We start from the raw sequence: 20,392 nt of genomic DNA on the forward strand, positions 1-20,392 counted from the left end.
TGTCTCCTGTTGGATGTGGCTTTACATTAAGCAGATGAAGACGTGGTGGCCAAAATTTTTAAACTATTTTAGGCCTGATTTTCAGAAGTGCTGGGCACCCGTTGACTTCAAGTCTACTCATTTAAAATTAAGCACTCTACTTAAGTGTTTTGCTGGACTGGGCTAGGGAACTCAGCAATTCCAGGTTGAAGAGCTAAATGTATAGATCCTTGTGAGCAGAAAGAAAAAATGTTAACCCACCCACCCTGCAAAGAAAAGGAACGATGATTGTATGGAAAGCAAAAGGGAAAGAACTTTTGTAAATAGTGCTTATTATAAATAAAGAGAGAGATCCATTTTCAAAAGTGACTTCGGAATTTAGGCTCCTTCCTTCCACTGACTGTCAATGACACTTAGGGATTTAGGCTCCCAAAACGCTTAAGCACTTTTGACATTTTTGCCCTTTATGTAGAATTTATTTAACTGCACCATTCAGCAATATCTGGCAATACTAATATATTTACTTATGGCTATAAGGTAATGTGTAAATATAGGTTTTGCCGTTTGGCTGTATAGAAAACTATGTACATTATTTAGATGCTAATGACTTTTGTTTTGAGAACAGCGCAATTGTGATAATTTTAATATAGTTTCCCCAAGTAATCTCAGCTAAACAGGGTTGATAAAAGGGATAGACAAACTGGCTTCGTTTAATGTAAAAATCCATCTACTCCCCATCCCAAAACCATTGCTCATCTCTCAAGCTGAACTAAATCTAAAACTTTTTTGAGGTTTGGGAATGTTTTGTTAGGACCCTCCATGATTTTCCGGGTCCCAACATGGCCTCAGTGCCTTCCCAAAACATGCTCTCTCTTTCCTTACTACTGATGTCTTCTTGGCTGGATGACTGATAGTATTTTACCTCTTTTTGAAACCCCACCTCTTCCAGTTTCAAGGTATTATCTATGGGAAGTAACCAGGCAGTCCCCCCCTCCACTTTAGTGGGTCCCATTGATCTGCTACTTTAAAATGAATGGCACATCAAAAAAGTGATGTTCCAGAATGCGAAGTGTGTGTTCATTAAATCAATTCCTGCACCACCACCAACAAAAGCTGATTCCTTCCTTCCTCCCTCCTTGCAAGATCAGTTTTTGTATGGAAGTTAAGAAATTTCACAATTTCAAATGGTACTCTGGAGAGTAAGCTCCTGGCTGCCTTTTACATTTTTAAAGTGACAAATCTTCCCACTACTGCCCCACAGTGCACCAGTGGTCTTTCGAAATCCACATCTTCTGTAAGCGGTGCCCTGAAACTGTGGGATAAGTATCCAGAAGGCATTGCAACAAAACAGTTCATAACAGGGCAAGCCCGCAATGGTTCTTTAACCCCTTCAGCTTAGCTAATTTGTGTTTGTCGGTGCAGTAACAAATGTGTCTCCTCCGGTGTAGACGTAGCCAGCACATCTTCGATTGATTGATTCTGCAGTATATGGTAGTCAGAAAAACCATTATTAATGCTCCATCAGCAAATTTATATTTCTCTCGTCATTTGTACAGTCATTTATCTTTCTAGTACATCATATTAATTTGTGGAGCTAAACATACAGTACACACTAATAAATCTTTCCATCAGGTTATGTCACACTCTCCTTTTCAAAGATTGCAACATTTTATTTTACTGTATTATCTAGCCTAAAACCTAAAAGATGGAAACTTTTAATGCATGTCATGTAAATAATTAGCTGCAACAAGTCTAGCATATTATTTCTCTCAAATCTAGAATAAAATGTACACACAGGCTTATTTTTATAGGTTTGTTTTGTTTGGATTTTTCTTTTGACACTTTTTGTACAAGGAAGAAATATAGAATGGTATTTATAGAATGACTTAGAGTCATTCTAATTCAGTCCTTTGCACTGACAGGAAAGCCTCTGAGCTACAAATATTTCCCCCCTATAAACGTTACACTTTTTTTTTTCTTTTTACTTTCCCTTCTACTTATTACTAATTAAGTAATACTAGGGGGAATCACTTCCCTCCTATAATTTGAACTACAGCAGGGTTAAAACAAACAGGCAAACACTTGTCTTGACTAATTTTCTGTCATTAATCTTATTAAATTAGAACAGGATTGCAAGATAGCCTGGAACCACTACAGCACTCAGAGTTCTTTGCAGACTGCTGTCTGCAAATGACAAAAAAAAAAAATCTATATATCCAGGCAATGGAAAGATTTATTTATTTATTTATTTATTTATTGTTAAAATAAAACTGCATGTACATTTGCAACAGAAATATGCATTGCTTCAAGGGCTAGAATTAATGCAGGAAAATGAACATTTTGCCACACTCACGGTGGCTCCATGTTTCATTCTTTGTGATAGTTCATCACAATTAGTCTCTAATGATCAACTCATAAATGAGATTCCCTGTAGAAATAAGGTCTGATGAGGTAAGCCTCTGGAAGACCAGGAATGTTTCTCTCTCGGTGTTGTGGAACAACAAATGGGAGGTGGAACTGAGAGAGAGCGGCTTTTTTATTTTAAAATAGAAGGTTAGGATGTAGGAACATGTGAGAAATTGGAAGGGATACTGCAGGAATGCAAAGCAGACAGTGCAGTGGAAGTGGTGTGGGGAAGGGGATAGGGAGCCGTCCAAAGACATGAAGAGTCACTGTTTTCATGTCTGGCTTTTGCCCACAAGGCCATGCTGTCTGGCCAGTGACTGTGTGTTGTATTTAGCAGTATGGGAAAAATCAGAAGCTTTCAGATCAGAAGGAAGTGAACTGAGGCATACACAAATGAGAAAATGTGAGAGTGAGGGATGGAAAAAATCCAGGCAAAATGTTTAGGTAAATTGATACACACTATTTCTTTCTTCTGATTTTTTTCATTTGTTGCTTTCTCTTTACAGTAGGTATTGTGGTACCACTTTACACACCTCATGCCAGGCAACCAAGTCTCCTCCTTATAAACCCAACAGACATTTCTGCTTCCCTTCAAGCCTCTGATCATATGAGTTTTAGGAACTGGCAGATGAAATAACTGTCCCAAAGCTCAGACTAATTCTGTTCTGGAAACTTTATTATTATTATTAATTTTCATGTGCCGAAAATGCTGAAATACTATGAGTGGCTGTTCACGTGGTAGTTCTAGCCTGGCCAGAAACAGGAAGTATTAAAAGAACTTGCAACAGAGCCTGATGCAAAATTTGGGTTGGAAATTTTGCAGACTCAAGGGTATTTGATTAACCTGGTCACTACGGAGAAGCATCTTTTGGTAGGGTGCAGTGGCTCATCTGCTCCCTGAGGTACAAGGAGTCAACTTCAGTTGCTTTTTTCTTCCTCCCATTGTCCAGATGCACAGGGAAGGGAAAACTGAGCTGAAGTTAACATTAGTGACCAGGCAGTGATCATGTTCCCCGTCATTCATCCAAACATTTTGAGAAATTATCTGATCTGAACCGTCAGACCTTTTGAGAGTCACAATTGTTGAACAAAAACATTTGCCTGAGCACAAGTGTTCCTAATCGGATGCAGATTTGCCAGCTCTTGTAATTTTATCCTGAGTCTCATGGTATTTGGTTGTTTTCTTAAAATCCCTGCTCCTGTGCTCAAGTGATCTTTTGAGAATCCCAGGCTTCATTTTTTTAAAAGTACATTCCTTGTCCTCACAGAAAAGCTTGAGCAGGTAAACCTAAAGCTTGAAAAATCAGAAGGCAAATAAGAAGGACCCAAAATGTATTACTTTAAAAGTCTCATCATTTTTAAGGGCAATCTCACGAATTCTGGGGCCTGCCTCATGATTTCTGAACACTTGCAGTTGGCATTATTGGGAATGTGGTGCCCTGCACCTCCAGTACTCTACTGTGGTCAGTCATATTATAGATCTCTGATGGCCCAATTATCAAACCACTTGAACACATGCTTAAGTCTGTCCCTATTCAGCATGTACTGAAGTTCATTCCAGTTTAAGTTAAACATGTTCTCTGTTGAATCAGGGCTTGAACTGATAGCCAGTAGACACTTAGGATCTAATCACATGCAATCATTTTGTGACATTGTGAGAGGGAGAAGTCCCACTCCTGTCTCTTCATGCAACGAGCCACTCACGGACCTTCTGGTCTAACCAGCTTGTGGGTTATTTCACCATGTTCCCACCACCACCTGTACAAATTTACACAGCTCTCTATTTACAATGTCATTCAATCCTTAGCTTGAGCGATCACAGAGTGGGGAGACAGAAGTTATCTTCTCCCTGAAAGCTCTCTTGTGGCTCTGACTCTGCAAAGCCTGCTGGTCTGTCTCTCCCTCTCTCTGCCTTTTCTTCCTCTTGGGTAATGGGCTATTTAGCCTTTTGGGCTCTGCTCAACCCATTCCAATTCACCAGTTGGGCACAGCTCTTTCTAGTCAGGGCTACTCCAGAGCACTACTTGTAGTTGCAGTGACCAGAGTGCTGCACTGGTTGCACTTTCCCAGCACTCTGTCACAGACATGCATAAATATTCTGTGTTGCATATACTGGAATACTGTTTATAATGCACCCGACCAAATCCAACATAGTGGGCAACCTAAAGGAATATTGGTGGTAAATAATCTGAAAAGTCTGCAAATTATGTCTCCTGACAGCTGTGAGTGATGAGTGGGATTTTCCTGAAGTTTTGTTTTTTCTGGGCTCTTGTGAGAGGTTTTATTTTTAATCAACTTCTCAGGCACCCTAGAAATAAACAGAGTAACACACATGTCCCATTGCAATCATGTTTTGGAGAGAAGGAATATTGGTTCTTTTTATTTGCTTATTATCTTGCTGCTGCTTAGGATGGTGGTTAAAAAAAAAAAAAAAAAAGCAGAGGGAATTCTAAATTTCAGGACTAAAGAGGAAAAATAATGTTTTACAATCAATAATATGTACAGTGCTAACAGGGATCAGAGAAACCTTTTCAATAAAATTTTACCCCTTCTACTGAGTCCAGCAGTCTGAATGTTCATGATGTAAGAATCTTTTTACACTCTGACCCCACATTTGAAACCTGATCAATTTTTTATTTACATGGAAATTTCTGAGGCCTTTATGTTGATGGTGTGCATTGTGCTTAAAAATGACTTCATGGAATGTAAGTATTATAAGACACCCATCACTAGTGTCTAGGTGCCATGTGGGGATAGTCTGGAAGCAGAGGCTGTCAAATCCAGGTTATCAGTAAGTTTGGAAAAAAGATCATCATGCTGTCCCACCATCCACATCCTTCTCTTCAGGTGCTGAGTGTTCTGGAATTGCAGCTGAAGTTATTATGCGTTATGAAGGACAAACCACCACGGCAGGTCCTTCCCCTCAGTGGGAGAGTGCAAACACCCTGCTCTTGGTTTGGAGGAGGTGATGATCAATTCATTATGGTGGTGCCATGTATTCACTGTCTCCAAGCATGTACACGTGTCAGTGCCCCCTAAGTGTGTCATGTACACATAGGGCCGTGTCAGATCGTGGTTTGGACACCAGCATTGTGGGAGTTCACTTTCCATCCTGTTTTAATTTAGGCAAACCCTGTTTAGCCCAACTCCATTAACTGAAATTCTGGGTTAGCCTAGAGTCTTCCCCTGATTGCAGGAGTATGTTTTATTGCATTGTCAAGCTTCTGCCTTGTGAAGGAAAATGTTAGAGGGTCATTAGGGCTGAAACTCCTAGCTATCTAAAACCACAGTGACATGAAGGTTTCCGATGTCTCTTCTCTGACCCCAAGACTTTAGGATAACTTGGCTTTCCCTTTTCTAGTTTATTAACTGTTCTGAACGGAACATCGTGTTTTGAGTTTTTCTTGTGATTTTAAAAATTTATGTAACAGGTTAGATTAATGTGTTCTTCGTATCTATTCTGTATCAGATGTAATGTCTCATTTCAGCAAGGTGGTCGCCACAGCTGTAATGCTAATAGTCAAAGATGCCAGCTGTAATTAAAAGTTCTGTTTTCAGTTGTGTCTCCCCTTTTGTCCATACTGAGAAGTGCTTCTTTTCTTATGAACTTTTCACATTGCTGAGCAAAGTGGGTGCAGTTATTTCTATTGTTGTACAACTTTGATGATGGTAATTACTGAGTGAGTGTGTGTTGGCTCTGAAGAGGCTTTTGTAGACTGTTGGGTGTTAAATGGGGCTCACTGCTCGGTGACCTTCAACAGCAATTGATGTCTCCTGATCTGAGCATGTCCTGTCATTTCAGTGGTGACCATTGGTTTTCTATTAAACTCATTTTGAGTCCTGCTTACTTTCAGCCTTTGCCTTTTAAAGGGAGGGGCTAAGGTTAGTTTTGGCTTCTGAATTAAAACTTTACTTACAGGCCTCAAACAGAATAACTGCAAAAAAAAACCCACAAGTTAAATCACAAATCATATTTAGCATCAGAGTGTTACTCTTTACAGCGCTGTAGGCATTATAGCACTGCTGCAAACATTAGTGCAATTCATGTCTATACAAAAATTAGCTATACAGTATTTCCAGCCTCAAGCATTCAAAAGCCATGAGTCAGCCCTTCCCCCCCAAAAAGATCATGTGGTTGGCTTAATAACCATGAGATTTTTTTTAAAATGGTTTTGGTTTTTTATTTGCCTTCTGTTTTCTGAATCTTTAGGGTACACTTAGGTCACATTTGCAGGTTTTCTCCAGGACCATGTGGTCTAGAAATTTGCTTTTTTATTTTTTAATGAAAACTGAGATTCTTAGGAATTAAATGATTCCAGAAGCAGAAGCTTCAGGAAAAATACCAAATATTATATGATAAAATCTCAAGAGTTGGCAACACGTGAGGTAAAGGGCATGTCAGGTAAAGGGAGGTAAAGGGCACTTCTCTCTAACTTCAGATGATTGAAACTCAATAGTCTAAATCTAAATCACAAGTGCTGCTTTAAAATTTCAGAAATTTTTAACTTAAACCCACAAAAGCAAGGAATTTCATCGCCACCCTTTTGTGCCAAAGTGGTGCAGCACCCACTGTTCAGAGCTTCCACACTTAAAGAAAAAGAGTTTCAGTCTTAACTCTGAATTTTGTAAGTTTCATGAGTCGGACCTTAATATTTTTTTGATAATTAATTTTGAAACAGGCCAAATCCACAAACTTCAGATCTGGACTTTCAAACTCTCCAAAGTTAAGGAAATTGGGTCTATAGATACAGCAAACCATTTGTATTATTCTTCAGATCTTGCCAGTTTGGAATATACAAACTGGGTCGAAAGGATTAAAGTGGGAAGCACACACAAAAAATGTTTCAGGATCAAAGAAGCTCCTACAAATTACATAACATTAGAGTATTGAAGCAGGTAGGAAAGTGGTTTAGGGCCCAGTTCAGTTAGACATGTGCCTTAACTTTAAGCACATGGGTAGTTCCATTCACATTAGGCATGTGCTTAACTACCTTGCTGAATTGGGGTCTTAAAACTGAAGAGCCTTTTCTTAGGATATGTGTACACTTAAAAAGCTACAGTGGCTGAGATGCAGCGCTGCAGCTGCGCTGCTGTAGCATTTCAGTGTAGCCACTCACTAAAGTGACTGGAGGGGTTCTCCTGTTGCTGGAGTTAATCCACTTCCCTGGCAGGCTGTAGCTAGATTGACAGAAGAATTCTTCTCTTGACCTAGTGCTGTCTACACCAGGGGTTAACTTGGCTTAACTACATTGCTCTGGGGTGTGGATTTTTCACACCCCTGAGTGACATAGATGGGTCAACTTAACTTTTTAGTGTAGACCTGGCCTTAAACTGAACATGAATTAGAACATGGCGTGATGGAATAATAGTGCTCTCAAACAGAGCTCTGTTTTGGTAAATTAAGAGGCAGATAAAAGATTTCCTGTGAGTTTTGCCATAGCTGTAAAAACAAAAAATATTTTTAAAATAACATTTTTATCTATTTCATACCAAGCAATGAATAAAAAGCATATGGACATATTTATTAGAATATAATAAAACATTGGAAATACCAATAAGGTGCTAATTTTATTTTTAATTTTTTCAGTCTTGTGTGTTTAACTTGGAAGTCCCATGTTTTAGGACTTACAAAGCCTGTGGACTTCAAAAGCCATTGTTGCTCCATTCTGGTCAAACTGCTGCCTTTGTTCCCGGAGTTAATGAGTTTATACTGTCCTGCAGAGAGAATTGACACCAGCCTCAAATAAATGAAAGCAAGCCAAATGCTACTAAGATCAGAGCACTAAAGTAATTATGGGTTGACTAAATGTTTATCTTCTTTACAGGTGGGAAGGAAGGAATGAAAATGAGATAGGCCGATGCAAGGAGACTGGCAAGATTCATGTGACAGTCAATCACAAATACTACAGGCCAACTGAAGTGGTAAGAAAATACCTTCTCTCAGATTTGCAAATGAATAATCCAGTCACTCAGCCAATAAATTGCTGCATTTGGCCAGCTGTCTGTGAAAATGGGTCTAATTGCACTCCTGCTGCCAGCTTTTTGCTCTAAATTAGGTTGCTCATCAGCCCCCCTGCAGCAAGTTACTCAAAACCAAACAAACAAAACAACAAAAAATCAGGAGGGCCAAATTTGCAAGGCAATAATTGACACAGCTGCAGTGTTTAAGTTACTGTCCTTGCACAGGACAGAAAGCGCATGTATCAAACTTCACCCTGTCAGAAACAAAAAGAAAAGTCAAATCAAAATGTTGTCTCTTTTTATTTCAAATGCAGTATTTGATCATCTCTCTCCTGTTAGAAACAATGAACAGAAGTGTGTTGATACATTGGCATTTTAAAATATTTCCTCACTATATTAAAGGAAAAGCTTGTAGCTTGAGCTATAAACTCCCTCCAGTGACTAGTCTGGGTAAAAAATCCCTTTTTGTGACCTTTGGAAGTAATATAAAAGTTATGACATACTCATTTTAAAAAAAAAATGTTGTTTATAGGGTCCCACTTAGCAAACTCTTACTCTCACAAGTAACTTTTATTCACGAGTACCCCTATTGAAGTCAATGAAAATACCCATAAGCAGGGTCTGCAATATTGGGCCAATAAATGTGTTTGTATTTGAATAGTGAACTGGTGACAAAAAAATTAGTTAATGATTTGTATGCAAGTAGGGTAATGACAATACGCGGTGCTGTCACAAATACCCTCTCTCTGAGTTTGTTGCTTTTATATGTCCTGGGAATATGTTTCCAAACAGTGTACTAGTTTTTTAAGCACATGGCTCCTTTGCTAAGAAGTACATGACTAAAACCTCATGGACAGCTTTGACAATATAGCAATAACCTCTCCTTATTATTTCATTTACCTACAGGATTCAAATTCCTGTGAATTTGGTCTCATTAGCCCTTGCTATTTACTATAGGCAAAACGTTCAAATTTGGGTGCTTGAAGTAAGACACCTTAGGCACCAAAACAAGGGATTGAGCTACCTACTGCACAGCATCTCTGAAAAACCATGCCTTTTATTGAGGTACTTAAATACAAATACTAACTTTCAGTGCCCATTAGAAAAATATTGGCTGCGCACGTGGTTTATCATTAATTTGCTATCTTCTCATGCACCTAATTTACATATATTAGAAGCAATGAATGGCCGAAAACTAAATGACATCATAGTAATATCTGAAGAAGTTCAGTAAGGTAGTTAAGCAGAGACCTCCCTCCAAGACTAACACACTGGATTTTTATAATCAAATTATGCTTCTTGAGGTGATCTAGCAAAACTGCTTCTAATATTTTTCCACAAGTGATGTTAAGTTAACTGTTCTATAATTGCTCCCTTGCTCCCATGCCCTCTGTTGCAACAGTGATGTTTAACACTTCCCAGACCTCAGGAATCTGATCTGTCATTAGAGAACTTAAAAAAATACCAGTTAGGATTTCATTAATTTCAGTCTTCATTTCTTCAAGGAAAGGAAAGAAGCTCTTCCACCTTGTGGAAATATTATATATAATCTAGAACTGGCACTTTGTATATCATAAATGGGATCCCTTTTTCCACACAGTTTCATTAGTATCTTAGGGCTTGTCTAGGATGGGAAAATTTACACTTGGGGTTAAGTCGCATTGGTACATTCTGTCTACATTAGGGGTTTGCACTGCTGTGTAATTATTGCTTACATCAATGCAAATTTCCCTAATCTAGAGAAGCCCTACCACTTCTCTTGTGAGCAGACATGACATTGGTCTTCAAGCAGTTCTCCATCCTCTTCCTCTTTTGTAAGAAAAAAGGCACACTAAACATGTTCCTTTTGTTATATCCCCTACTTCCAATTCTTAACAATTTGGGGGGAGGACCATTTCTTTCTCTTTTACCTTTCTAGCGTAGCTATACTTGACAAACCATTATCATTAGCTGGAATGGTTTTGACAGCAGAATGTCCAATAATTCTTTTTCTTCCTGTAATTATCTTTTTAACCTGCTTTTGCTTGTTTTAATAGATGTCTCAATCCTCCTTGCCAGCTTGTTTATATTGTAAAAAGATTGTTTATTTATGTTTATTTATACATATATTTAAAATCTTCTACTTATTGCTTACCCTAATCTTTACATCCCTGCTTAACCAGGAGAGCTTTAAATTTCATTCTCTTCAAATGTTTTTCAAATATTCAGCTCTATGTTTCCCATACTTTGTAGCATTCCAATACAAATTCCTTGGGGCATATCACATTCCCCCAAATTCAGCTCTCCTAAAGTCAAAAACATTGGGGTTGCTTCCTCTAAGTGTTCTTGCTCTAAAGAGTATTAAAATCTAATGAAACTTTGAACACAGAATCATAGGTGCCCCCAGCTTCCATTTTATTTTTCATACCAGCCTTATTTCCTACTGTTAGGTCCAGAATAGGCTCTGACCTTATACACTGTTCAAACATCTGTGTAAGGAAACCCATGCTTCCCTTCCGTAAGGGTTTGTTTACCCATCGGTGTCACTATGTAATTTGCATTAACAATCATGAGGAGTTAAATGCTAGCTTTGAAAGAAGTATAATCCATAGACTTTTCCTGACTGTTTTCCCAACTAATAGCCAGGTAAATAAACTCCTTCCTTATCATAATTCTGACATTATGACAGGACCTCTCTTATCTATTTTTAAAAAAGAAAATTTTGATCTACATTCTTTTCTTGTCCTTGATGTCTCTGTCACATCCGATAATCACTACCTTGCTTGTCCCCAACTCTTCTCCAAAGTGACTTGCTGTTGTATCAGCCAAAATATTTATAACATCACTTAGTTCAGACTAAGGGTTATCCCATCCCTCATCTTCATTTTGCCTTTCTGTCTGGTAAACTTTGTCAGGTATTAAAACCCTGCAGACATTTTTCTATTTCAGTCCATATCGCTTATATGTCAGATGCTTCAGAATTACCATTAAAAACTTACATTTCTAATTCAGCTATATAAGGATAATAACAATTAATAATAGTGTCCCCGTGTTGTATCTTTCATAAGGAACTCACCACTTGACAATCTTTAAATATTTTAGCATCTCAAGCATGTGAAATAGTTAAGTACTGCTGCCTCCATGATTCACAAGTGAGTAAACTGAAGGAAAGAAAAGCTAAGTAACTTGCCCACTCTCATGAGTTAGTGGCAGAGCCTGGAATAGACCCTAATAGCAATGTGCTCTAACCGTGTGCTTAAGTGCTTTGCCAAACCTTCATATGAAGTGAAGCAGTTCAGCTCAAATAAGAATTGACTCAACTGAGCCAAATATTTGAGCCAATTGACTCAATTGAGCCAAATATTGACAAAAAATATTGATTGATTTTTTTTTTCATTTCCGTGCACCTTTGGTCAAGAATGGACATACTGAAATACACCGAGAACCTGCTCTCCCCACTCCTTATATATATGTATGTGTATATTTGGAAGTTGTTTTGCTTTCTTTTCTTATCTCTCCTATGCTTTTCCTTCTCCTATATTCCTTTACATTTTTTTTCCTTGAATGTTGCTGTGTTTTTAAGTGAAGTACGTGAAGCTCATTTTTGTGAGCAGATTGTCTCTTTCAGAAGGTGTCTTCCACCCTGCATGTCTTCAGCGGGTTCATGAATAATTCTGCAGACTCCTTTATTAATGCTCTTAATAAATACCCTTGTCCTTTCCTTCTCCTGTAACACTAACTATTATCCTGGCATTCATCCCTTTTTACAGGAGCAGCTATCCACATTGCATGCTTCAGATACTCTTCTGCTTGTTGCTGTTTCACAATTTGCTCATTACATCACACTTGACAGTCCCATCTTTTAAATCCACCTCAGTGAAATTCAATACTGGAATCCTGCTGGAGGCTACCATTATAGTTGTCCCATGCTATGATTCTCAGTTAACCAGTTGCTGCCCTTTGTGTCGTCCTGTTTCTCTTCTGCTGTGCCTCCAACATACTCCTCTGGCAACTTTCACAGCTGGCCCTGCTCCTCCTCATGCCCTGCTGTCATTCCTGAGGTTTAAAATGAGCTGTGTGTCATCTGTGAACTTCCTGTATTCATTGATCTTCCTGAGAATCTCTCTCTAAATCTGCCATCTGATCCCTTAGTACTGCAACTAACTGACAACCCTTAACAAAGGAAAAGTGTTCCCTTAACTCTTCTGATCTAAGTCAGAACTGTTTTGCACTCTGAATGTTGCACTGTGTTTGTTACAAGATTCATGGCCTTTTTTTTGAAATGGTGAAAGTGGCTGAAGAAAATTGACTGACTTAAGGTAATAATTTTCTGCTGTGGCTGGGTGGAGAGATTGCAAATCCTTTGAAAGATTAGTTTGGAGACAGAACTCCCACCCAGGCAAAAGGGCACTGCACCCCATCACCACTTGATCATTCCTCTAAATGAGGCTGACAAGTGGTAATTAGTGGTAATTACAGAAATGCAGGAGATCTAGGCCAAACTATTGGAAACAGTTTTAAATCAAGCGTGAGAGAATGGAGGATTGGAACTGAGGGAGAGGAGAATGAGAATTGAAGGTTATTAAGACTATGTCTACACTATACCGCTGCAGCTGCACTCCTGTAAAGTCTCCTGTGTAGCCGCTCTATGCTGATGGGAGAGAGCTCTCCTGCCGGCATAATTAAACCACACCCAATGAGTGGCGGTAGCTATGTCAGCAGGAGACACTCTCACTGTACATACCGGTGCTTCGTTGGTTATGGGGTGTGTTTTTTCACACCCCTGATGGACAAAAGTTTTATGGATGAAAGTGCTAGTTTACACAAACTGTAGCTTCTTAATTAGGCCCCAACTCTGCAAAGCATTTAAGCGTGTGCTTAACTTTATGAATGGGAGTCATTGATGGGATGACTCGCATACTTAAAGTTAAGCAGGTGCTTAAATGCTTTGCCAAAGCTACAGATGAAGTGAAGCCATTCAGCTCAAATCAGAACTGACCCAATCAATCTAAATATTTGCGGAGATTCAAGTGCCTTTTTTTTTTTTTTTTTTAAATTCACGTCCACATACCTCTCTCTAGTTAGGAATGGACATGCTGAAATATCCTAAGACAGCCTGCTCTCACCAGATTCCCAGGCACAGTTTTGCAAACCTAAAAGGATCAGATTAAGTTCAGATAGCTTATTATTTTTAATCAACTGTTCCTCAGGCAGTGCTTCCTGTCTGTGATTGACAAGAAGTGCTGTCGCTATCAGGCTAGATTATCTCAATCACTCTTCTCCTGCTTTCTTCTTTGCTTTGATTTCGCTGCCTCCTCTTTGGATTTTCCCCCCATCTATGTATTTATTTGTACTTATTTATGTTTTACATTTCTTCTTAGCTCACCAGTTATCCCCTTGTCTCCTCTTTCCTTTCCCCCTCCTCCCCATTTGTCCCTCTTTCCTCCTTCATTATCTCTATCTGTTTTCTCACCCTCTTCCCCAGGCTTTGTTTTCTTACTCTGCCTGTCTCACCCTGTTGATGCACAGGCTCCCCTTGCTAAAGCAGCTGTGTTGGAAGAAGCACAGTCTCACCAGAGAAGGAACTGAGAAGTAGGAAAGACTGGACCATATAAAATACATAACAGAGCTCTTGCTTCGGACAGCTACAGCCCTAATGCATCTTGCCACCTATCTAGTTTGCCAACCACTTCCTCACCCAAGGATAGCTCTGTCACTTTTCCTTTCACCCAGATGGGTGAGATTGTCAAAAGAGACCACAGCCAGCTTTTCAAGTGCTCAGCACCCATTGTAACATGGTCAGATTTTCAGAAGAGCTAGGTATGTGATTTGCTGGGCTCTTTTAAAAGTCTGGCCACTTGTTTTGGCACCTAAATGGGAGCCGAAATCTTTTGAAAATCGGGGCCCTTTGTAGAAGCTTGTCAACAAATGTTTGACATTTTTTTATGAAAAACAATAATTAATAACAAAAAAATCACAATTTTTCCCCAGCTGTAGGCCTACATTTTTCAGACCTATATTTACCCACCATTGCTCACAGCCCAGATGGAACTCTCCCAGTGTGTTTTGTGCATTTAGAATGAATTAAAGGCATGAACTGTGTGGAAAAGAAAAATGGCACTTCTGGGCTTTGGATGCAGGAGAGAGAGAGAGTATGGGGCCAGGTTTTCTTCATCAATCCTGGAATAAGGTATTGGAGTGCCAGAATCTCATTCACTTTTCCCTGTCTCTTTCTGTTGTATGTATGTATGTGGGTATAGAAAGGGAGGTGACAACTACAGAATACTAGCATGTTACACATGAAGCGTCATGCTGTAATATTGATTTTAAAATGCCTTCTGCTAAATTTGCATTGAAAATTAGCTTACTTAGTATTTAAGTCTTTCAAACAGGGCTATCCAATCATAAGTGTAGCTGTACGTGCCATGGTACGCAATGTTTTTCATCTTTTAAGGACAATGTTTATTTTCAGGTAGAACCCCAGATCTCTCATCCCTTCCCCTGATCTCTTTGGTGCTTGTCGTATTTTTTGTATTGACTGGATGGGTAAATTGCACATTTAAAAATAAATAAAAAAGCAAGTCTCTATAAAAACAAGACATTGATTTCCCGTAAAACAGGGAGTGTTTCTGCAACAGGATGTGGATTTGGAGGGTTTTCAAGGGTGTTCTCGGGACACATGGCTGTACTCTTGGTTTCCAAACAATCCCCTTTTACAGGGGACATCAGGGAAATACCAGTTTGTGTTCACCCCATCAGCAAGAATAATTTGTCTTTTAATTACCAAGATTTTTTGTTTTGTTTCTTTCCTTTCAGCTTTTTTAATGATCCCTATAAATGTAGCCATTCTTTTTTATTCTGAAAAGGCACTCAGGTGCCCGCTCTTTCTGAAGTGCAGAGAACAATCCTCTCAGGTGCACGCCGCAGTCTGATACCCAACAACAGCAACATATTTCCTGAAAGGGTGAACAGAGTCAGACTAATTGGATAAGCACCAGCTTGTGGCCTGTCCAGCACTCCTGCACAGGCAAACAAGGGTCCACAAGACATCTTGTAGGCCGCCCCCCGTACCACATTGCAGATAACAGCACAGTGCGGAAGGCTGCCTCAGCAGAGCTGGTACTCCCCCTCCCCTTTTGTGATATAGAGCTGGATCTGTTTCAAAACAAGGAAAAACTAGCAGTGCGATAATAAACATGGGGCTTGTGGTAAAGCCATAGTGTAGCCTAAGATTCTTCTTTATGTAAGTGACAACTGAATCTTACTGATTTTGACACTTGCAACTCCCATTTAAATCTCTGAAAATCAGACCATCAATGTGAATGGTATGAAGGAGAGAATAAAATTCCGGGCTTGGTTACCACAGGAAGAGGTAAAAGAAAGGAAACAGGTCAAAGACCAACATAAGGGAGACACTTAACTTGCTTACATCTAGGTTGAGGAAGGATACACTTGTGGTTCCGATGCTAGTCTAGGACTCGGGGATCTGAGTTCAATTCCTGGGGATACTGCTCTTCATGACAGTAGATTCATTCATGTTTGTGAAATATCCCGAGGCCATATATACATGGATAAAGTTGTAACGAAACCAGGGTGGATAAAATTTGATTTTTTTAATTAAAAAAATTAGATTTTATGTAAATTGGATTTTTTAATTAAAATTAAATAGATATATTTTAAATAAACTTATTTAAAATTATATTTGAAATTGGCAACCTATGTTAGGATCTAAATTCATTATAATCTATTCAAAATAGATTAAATTAAAAATATATATAAAAAAGACCAATAAGGGTGTGCTGCCAAGTTTTTAAGAAAGTCAAACCACTGAACTAGTGGAAGTCACTGGTGTTAAGCACCTGGACCCAGAGTTCACTGAGAAGTGCTAAACCAGTTTTTGATAGCTCTTTGGCAGGTACAGAGAGAAAAATTTCTTCATTTTAGTTTATTCAACTAGTTCAGTTAGGTGACTAGTTCATTCAGAGTTGAAAAACCAATTGGAAGTTGAAAAATCAGGAAAGCTTGTGTTCCTCTTCCAATCTCTGAATAAAAACTAAGTGTGAGAGGATAAGCTCTACTAGTTCTAAAATCCTTAAGGGCATGATGCCCAGAAACATTTAGTTCAGTTCACTAACTACAGATAAATGGTTTAGATAGGTGCAAAATTTCTGTGTGCAGCACATTTAAGGTAGTTTTATTTAATAATAATAAAAAATCAAATCAAATCCTGTTTTTGTGATTTTTCAGTTTAATTTGAATTTCCATCCAGAGCTTGACACAAATTGCAAGTAACAATAATCATCTAGTAAAGAAGAAATGTCTGATTCACCATTTCTAACATAAAAAAGTAAAAATTAAGAATCTGAATAAAAGTAAAAGTTCAGCTGTATAACTACTTAACTAAATGTGCATAGACATAGTGTATCCTCTTGGTTAGCAAAAAGAAGCACCAAATTTAGCATAAAGGCTATGTCTATTGGCAAATCAATGTTTTAATGGTTATCAACCAATGAGAATCAACCTTTTTGTAGGAAAATAACTAAAAAGTATAAACGCAAAACATGATTTAAATCAATTATTTAAATCAGGGTTTCCTGCCTGCTGATTTAAACCATGATTAAATCGGTGATTTAAATAGCTTTGATTTAAATCAGTCCACCTTGAACGACATCCGTAAGGGGCATCCAGTTCTGAGGAAGTTTATTCATCCTATAGCTGATCATAACCTGAATGTTTTTTTCTTTTGAAAAACCAAAAGCTGAAACACATTTGGCCAAAAACCAAAACATTTTCAGATACTCAGATTTCTAACAAAAATTCTTCATTTGGGGGGAAAGCAGACACTTTCCGTGAAAGTTTTAATTTGGTCAAAAACCCAATTTTCTGTCAAAAAAAAAAAAAAAAAAAATTCCCCAGAAAATTTTTGAGTAGTCTTAAGTTTTTTCCCTCAGCATCTCCATCCTTAACTTTATTCTCTTGCTTCACTTTGGGAAAATGTTTGATGGGGGTGGAAGATTTGAAATATTTGTTTTAAAAACTTAAGAATCCATCCCTTTTTATGTCGTCATAACCAAATTGGTAAAGAGACAGGAGGATGTGGGGCATGTTTCTAATGGGGTTGCCCTGATACAGTAGAGATTGCGGCTTGATCAATACGATGGATGGATGTTATATTTGGATCATGCTATTTCTCACCTCAGAATAGCCTGTGAAGGTGAGGCTACCGGTGATAAAACACAAGCAATATTAAACCACATTGCTAATTGATTTTAGCATCATGCCGCATTCCCAGTGTTTACAAGGAGTGTTTGCGTGTGTGTGTGGGTTTCAGCCATGCGTGAGAGATCTATTTGTTCAGTCCAAACATTTTTTTAATTGATTGAAACCCCGGAAATGCTATAATAATAATAATTCATAATAAAAATGCTATAATAGCTACAATACTTTCCCTGAACCAGGGAATGGATCTTAATGCCAGTCTTGGATGGTCTGGTCTCCCATCTGGATAGGTGAAAGGGGAGACGGTAGCTATCAGCAACCAGAAGAGACTCACAAACAGACAAATAAAAAGCATTATGCCTGGGATGAACTGATGGCCATGGCCAGTGTTCAGGCATAGTGTCCGACCAGCTGACCAAAGTAGATTATATGAAAAATATTACCAAGATTCAAAAAGATTTAGTAATAGCTTAAAAGTGAGTGCCTGTTTCAACAGATATTTTTTTCATCCAGAAAGGGCTACGGTTGACTACGTGAACTTGTTTTAATAATTCACAATAATACATCTATCTGTCACTTGACAGACATAGTGTTTAAGATGTTAACATTGTCTGGCATAACATAAAACAGGATCAGTCACTCACCCTTTGGAAACACCTGACCTGGCATCATTTAAATGTCTTCTTTCCAGCTTTTGCCAGTATATTTTAACAGCTTTGGTAGAACTCTCGGACGACTAGTGATTTTAGAATTTTATCTATTGTATTGTGGTTAAGCATGGAGTAAACTAAAACTCCTCGTCAGCCCTTCTGAAAATGCAGTAACACTAAACTACAGTGCTATAGACAGTCATTGAAATTCAAAGCAAACCACCTGACTGCTTACCAAAAATATCTTTTAAATCAGATTTCCTTTTTGCAGGCTTTCTTTTTGCCTGAGTGCTGAACCGTACTGCATTTTAGTCATGCTTAATATTGAATAGCTACATGCGGAAAAGATGGATTAATAATAATGAAAACAAAAAATGTATTTTAAAGTGGGATAGCTGCCTATTTTCTTGTACAGTAATCTGTGACAAATATATGTTTATAATTCACTACATCTGTTACTGAGCTTTCCAGACTTTAGTTTAAAAGATTTCCGTGTGGAGTGAGTGAGAAAGGAAATGTTTTTGTTTGTATTTGGTTTCTTCTGTTTAACCCGCAAAATACAGTTTCCACATTCTGATCCTTAAGAAGAGAGAGAGAGAGAGAGTGTGTGTGTGTGTGTGTGTGTGTGTGTGTGTAAAAAATAAACTTTTCTAAAACAACAAGGACCTCTGATCAAAGTGATTGGCTCCTACTATAGTTTTTTGTTAGATGCCAATTGTAAATCCCCAAACCTCTAATCTCTGTCATTGTTTCCTTCTTGATCCTAGGCTCAATTTCAGTGCATTGGGGGGATTAGAAAGTTGGATATGATGACGGAATTGCAAACAGAGGAAATGTGAGGTATTAGTAAAAGCTTAGGTTAGTGATATGACCAGGTTTGCTCTGTGAGCTGTATTGGTAACTAAGCAACAAAGCCTACCAAGCCCTCTTTTTATATCACTTTGTGTCACCACTGACTGTGTTGTGACATTTACTCATTCCAAACAGTCTTTTATTCTGCACGTAGGTTAAAGAGGCTGCAGAAGAGTTTCCTAAATTGTATTCAGGCGCCCTTCCCACCCTACCCCCCCCAGAAAAGAAATTGTTTGTTGGTATTATCTTAATATATAATATATGTGTCAGGTGCCTATTGCAAGAGCAGAACAATAAAAGTTCAAAATCTAGAGTGTTAAAATCAACTGAAAAGAACCAACCAGCTCAAATATTGTACGCAAAAAACTCAGGAGAAAACCAAACAGCCTAGAGGTAAGCAACCTACCTACAAAAGAGATGGTGCAAAGGATAGGGGAAGAGGTGAATGCAAGAGCAAAAAAAAAAAAAAAAAAACCACACCAAGGGAGGGAATCTGCCAAACGGTCAGGGATGGGTTAAGCCCAACATATGAGATTTATGTATTTTGAAATGCCGCCAGTAAGGGTTTGTGGCAGATGGCCTCTGAAAGGAGTTTCACTCCTCAGACACTTGGCAGAGAAAGTCCTACACTTTTCTTCCAGTGTTAGAACCAAAAGCAGATCTACCCTGGCCTGGCTTTTATTGCTGGACAGAGTCAAAAAGCAAGATGTGATCACTCACTCAGATAGTTAAATCCTGTATTGTGAAGGCGTTCATATTTAATATTAACACCTTGAACTGTATCCTTTGACATCCTGGTAGTCAGTGGAGCTTGTGACAGTTACAACTAACCTCTCCCTATCTTAAGAAGCAAGCAGCTGCATCATGCAACTGCCTCAATCAATGATCAGTCTCAGAGTATGCCCAGTTAGGCAGCACATTATAATCTAACCAGGAGGTGGCAAAGGCCTGGCCGACAATGGTGAAGTTCTTGTGTGAAAGAAACTAGCAGATTTTCCATATGAAGTGGAGATGATTGTCACCACACGTGCTGTAGTTCCTGTAGAACCATTACCAACGTGTGCATATGCCACATTTAACTGAATGGGTTTTTGTAGATCCATATAGAGTTTCTGAAAAGTGACCCATTGGCTGAGATCCTTTATTTATCTACTGGGCTGGTACTGACATAGGGTTCTGGACACTATCGAACTAGCTGGCCACAATCGTGATCTGGAGGGACCACCTTGAGGTGAAAGAAAATGAGTTGGGTCTCTATGCCTCTCTGCAGAGACTGTCAGCAAATGTACCAATGGTATTTGTGGATGTGGACATCTGGCTGCTAGTCAAAGGAATGTGATCAACAA

At 38.6% G+C, this 20,392-nt stretch overlaps 1 protein-coding gene across 1 annotated transcript in view; it reads left to right on the top strand.

The window, feature by feature from the left end:
* Positions 1–20,392, top strand: part of GMDS (GDP-mannose 4,6-dehydratase) — a 533,671-nt gene that overhangs the window by 438,129 nt on the left and 75,150 nt on the right. The window contains exon 9 of the mRNA XM_067562592.1: positions 8,211–8,307. Coding sequence (XP_067418693.1) covers positions 8,211–8,307 — 97 coding nt within the window. The remainder of the gene's footprint in view (positions 1–8,210; positions 8,308–20,392) is intronic.

Source organism: Emydura macquarii, unplaced genomic scaffold (assembly GCF_026122565.2).
Source record: "Emydura macquarii macquarii isolate MOO-44397 ecotype Brisbane River unplaced genomic scaffold, CSIRO-AGI_Emac_v2 contig_2452, whole genome shotgun sequence".
Lineage (NCBI taxonomy): Eukaryota > Metazoa > Chordata > Testudines > Chelidae > Emydura > Emydura macquarii.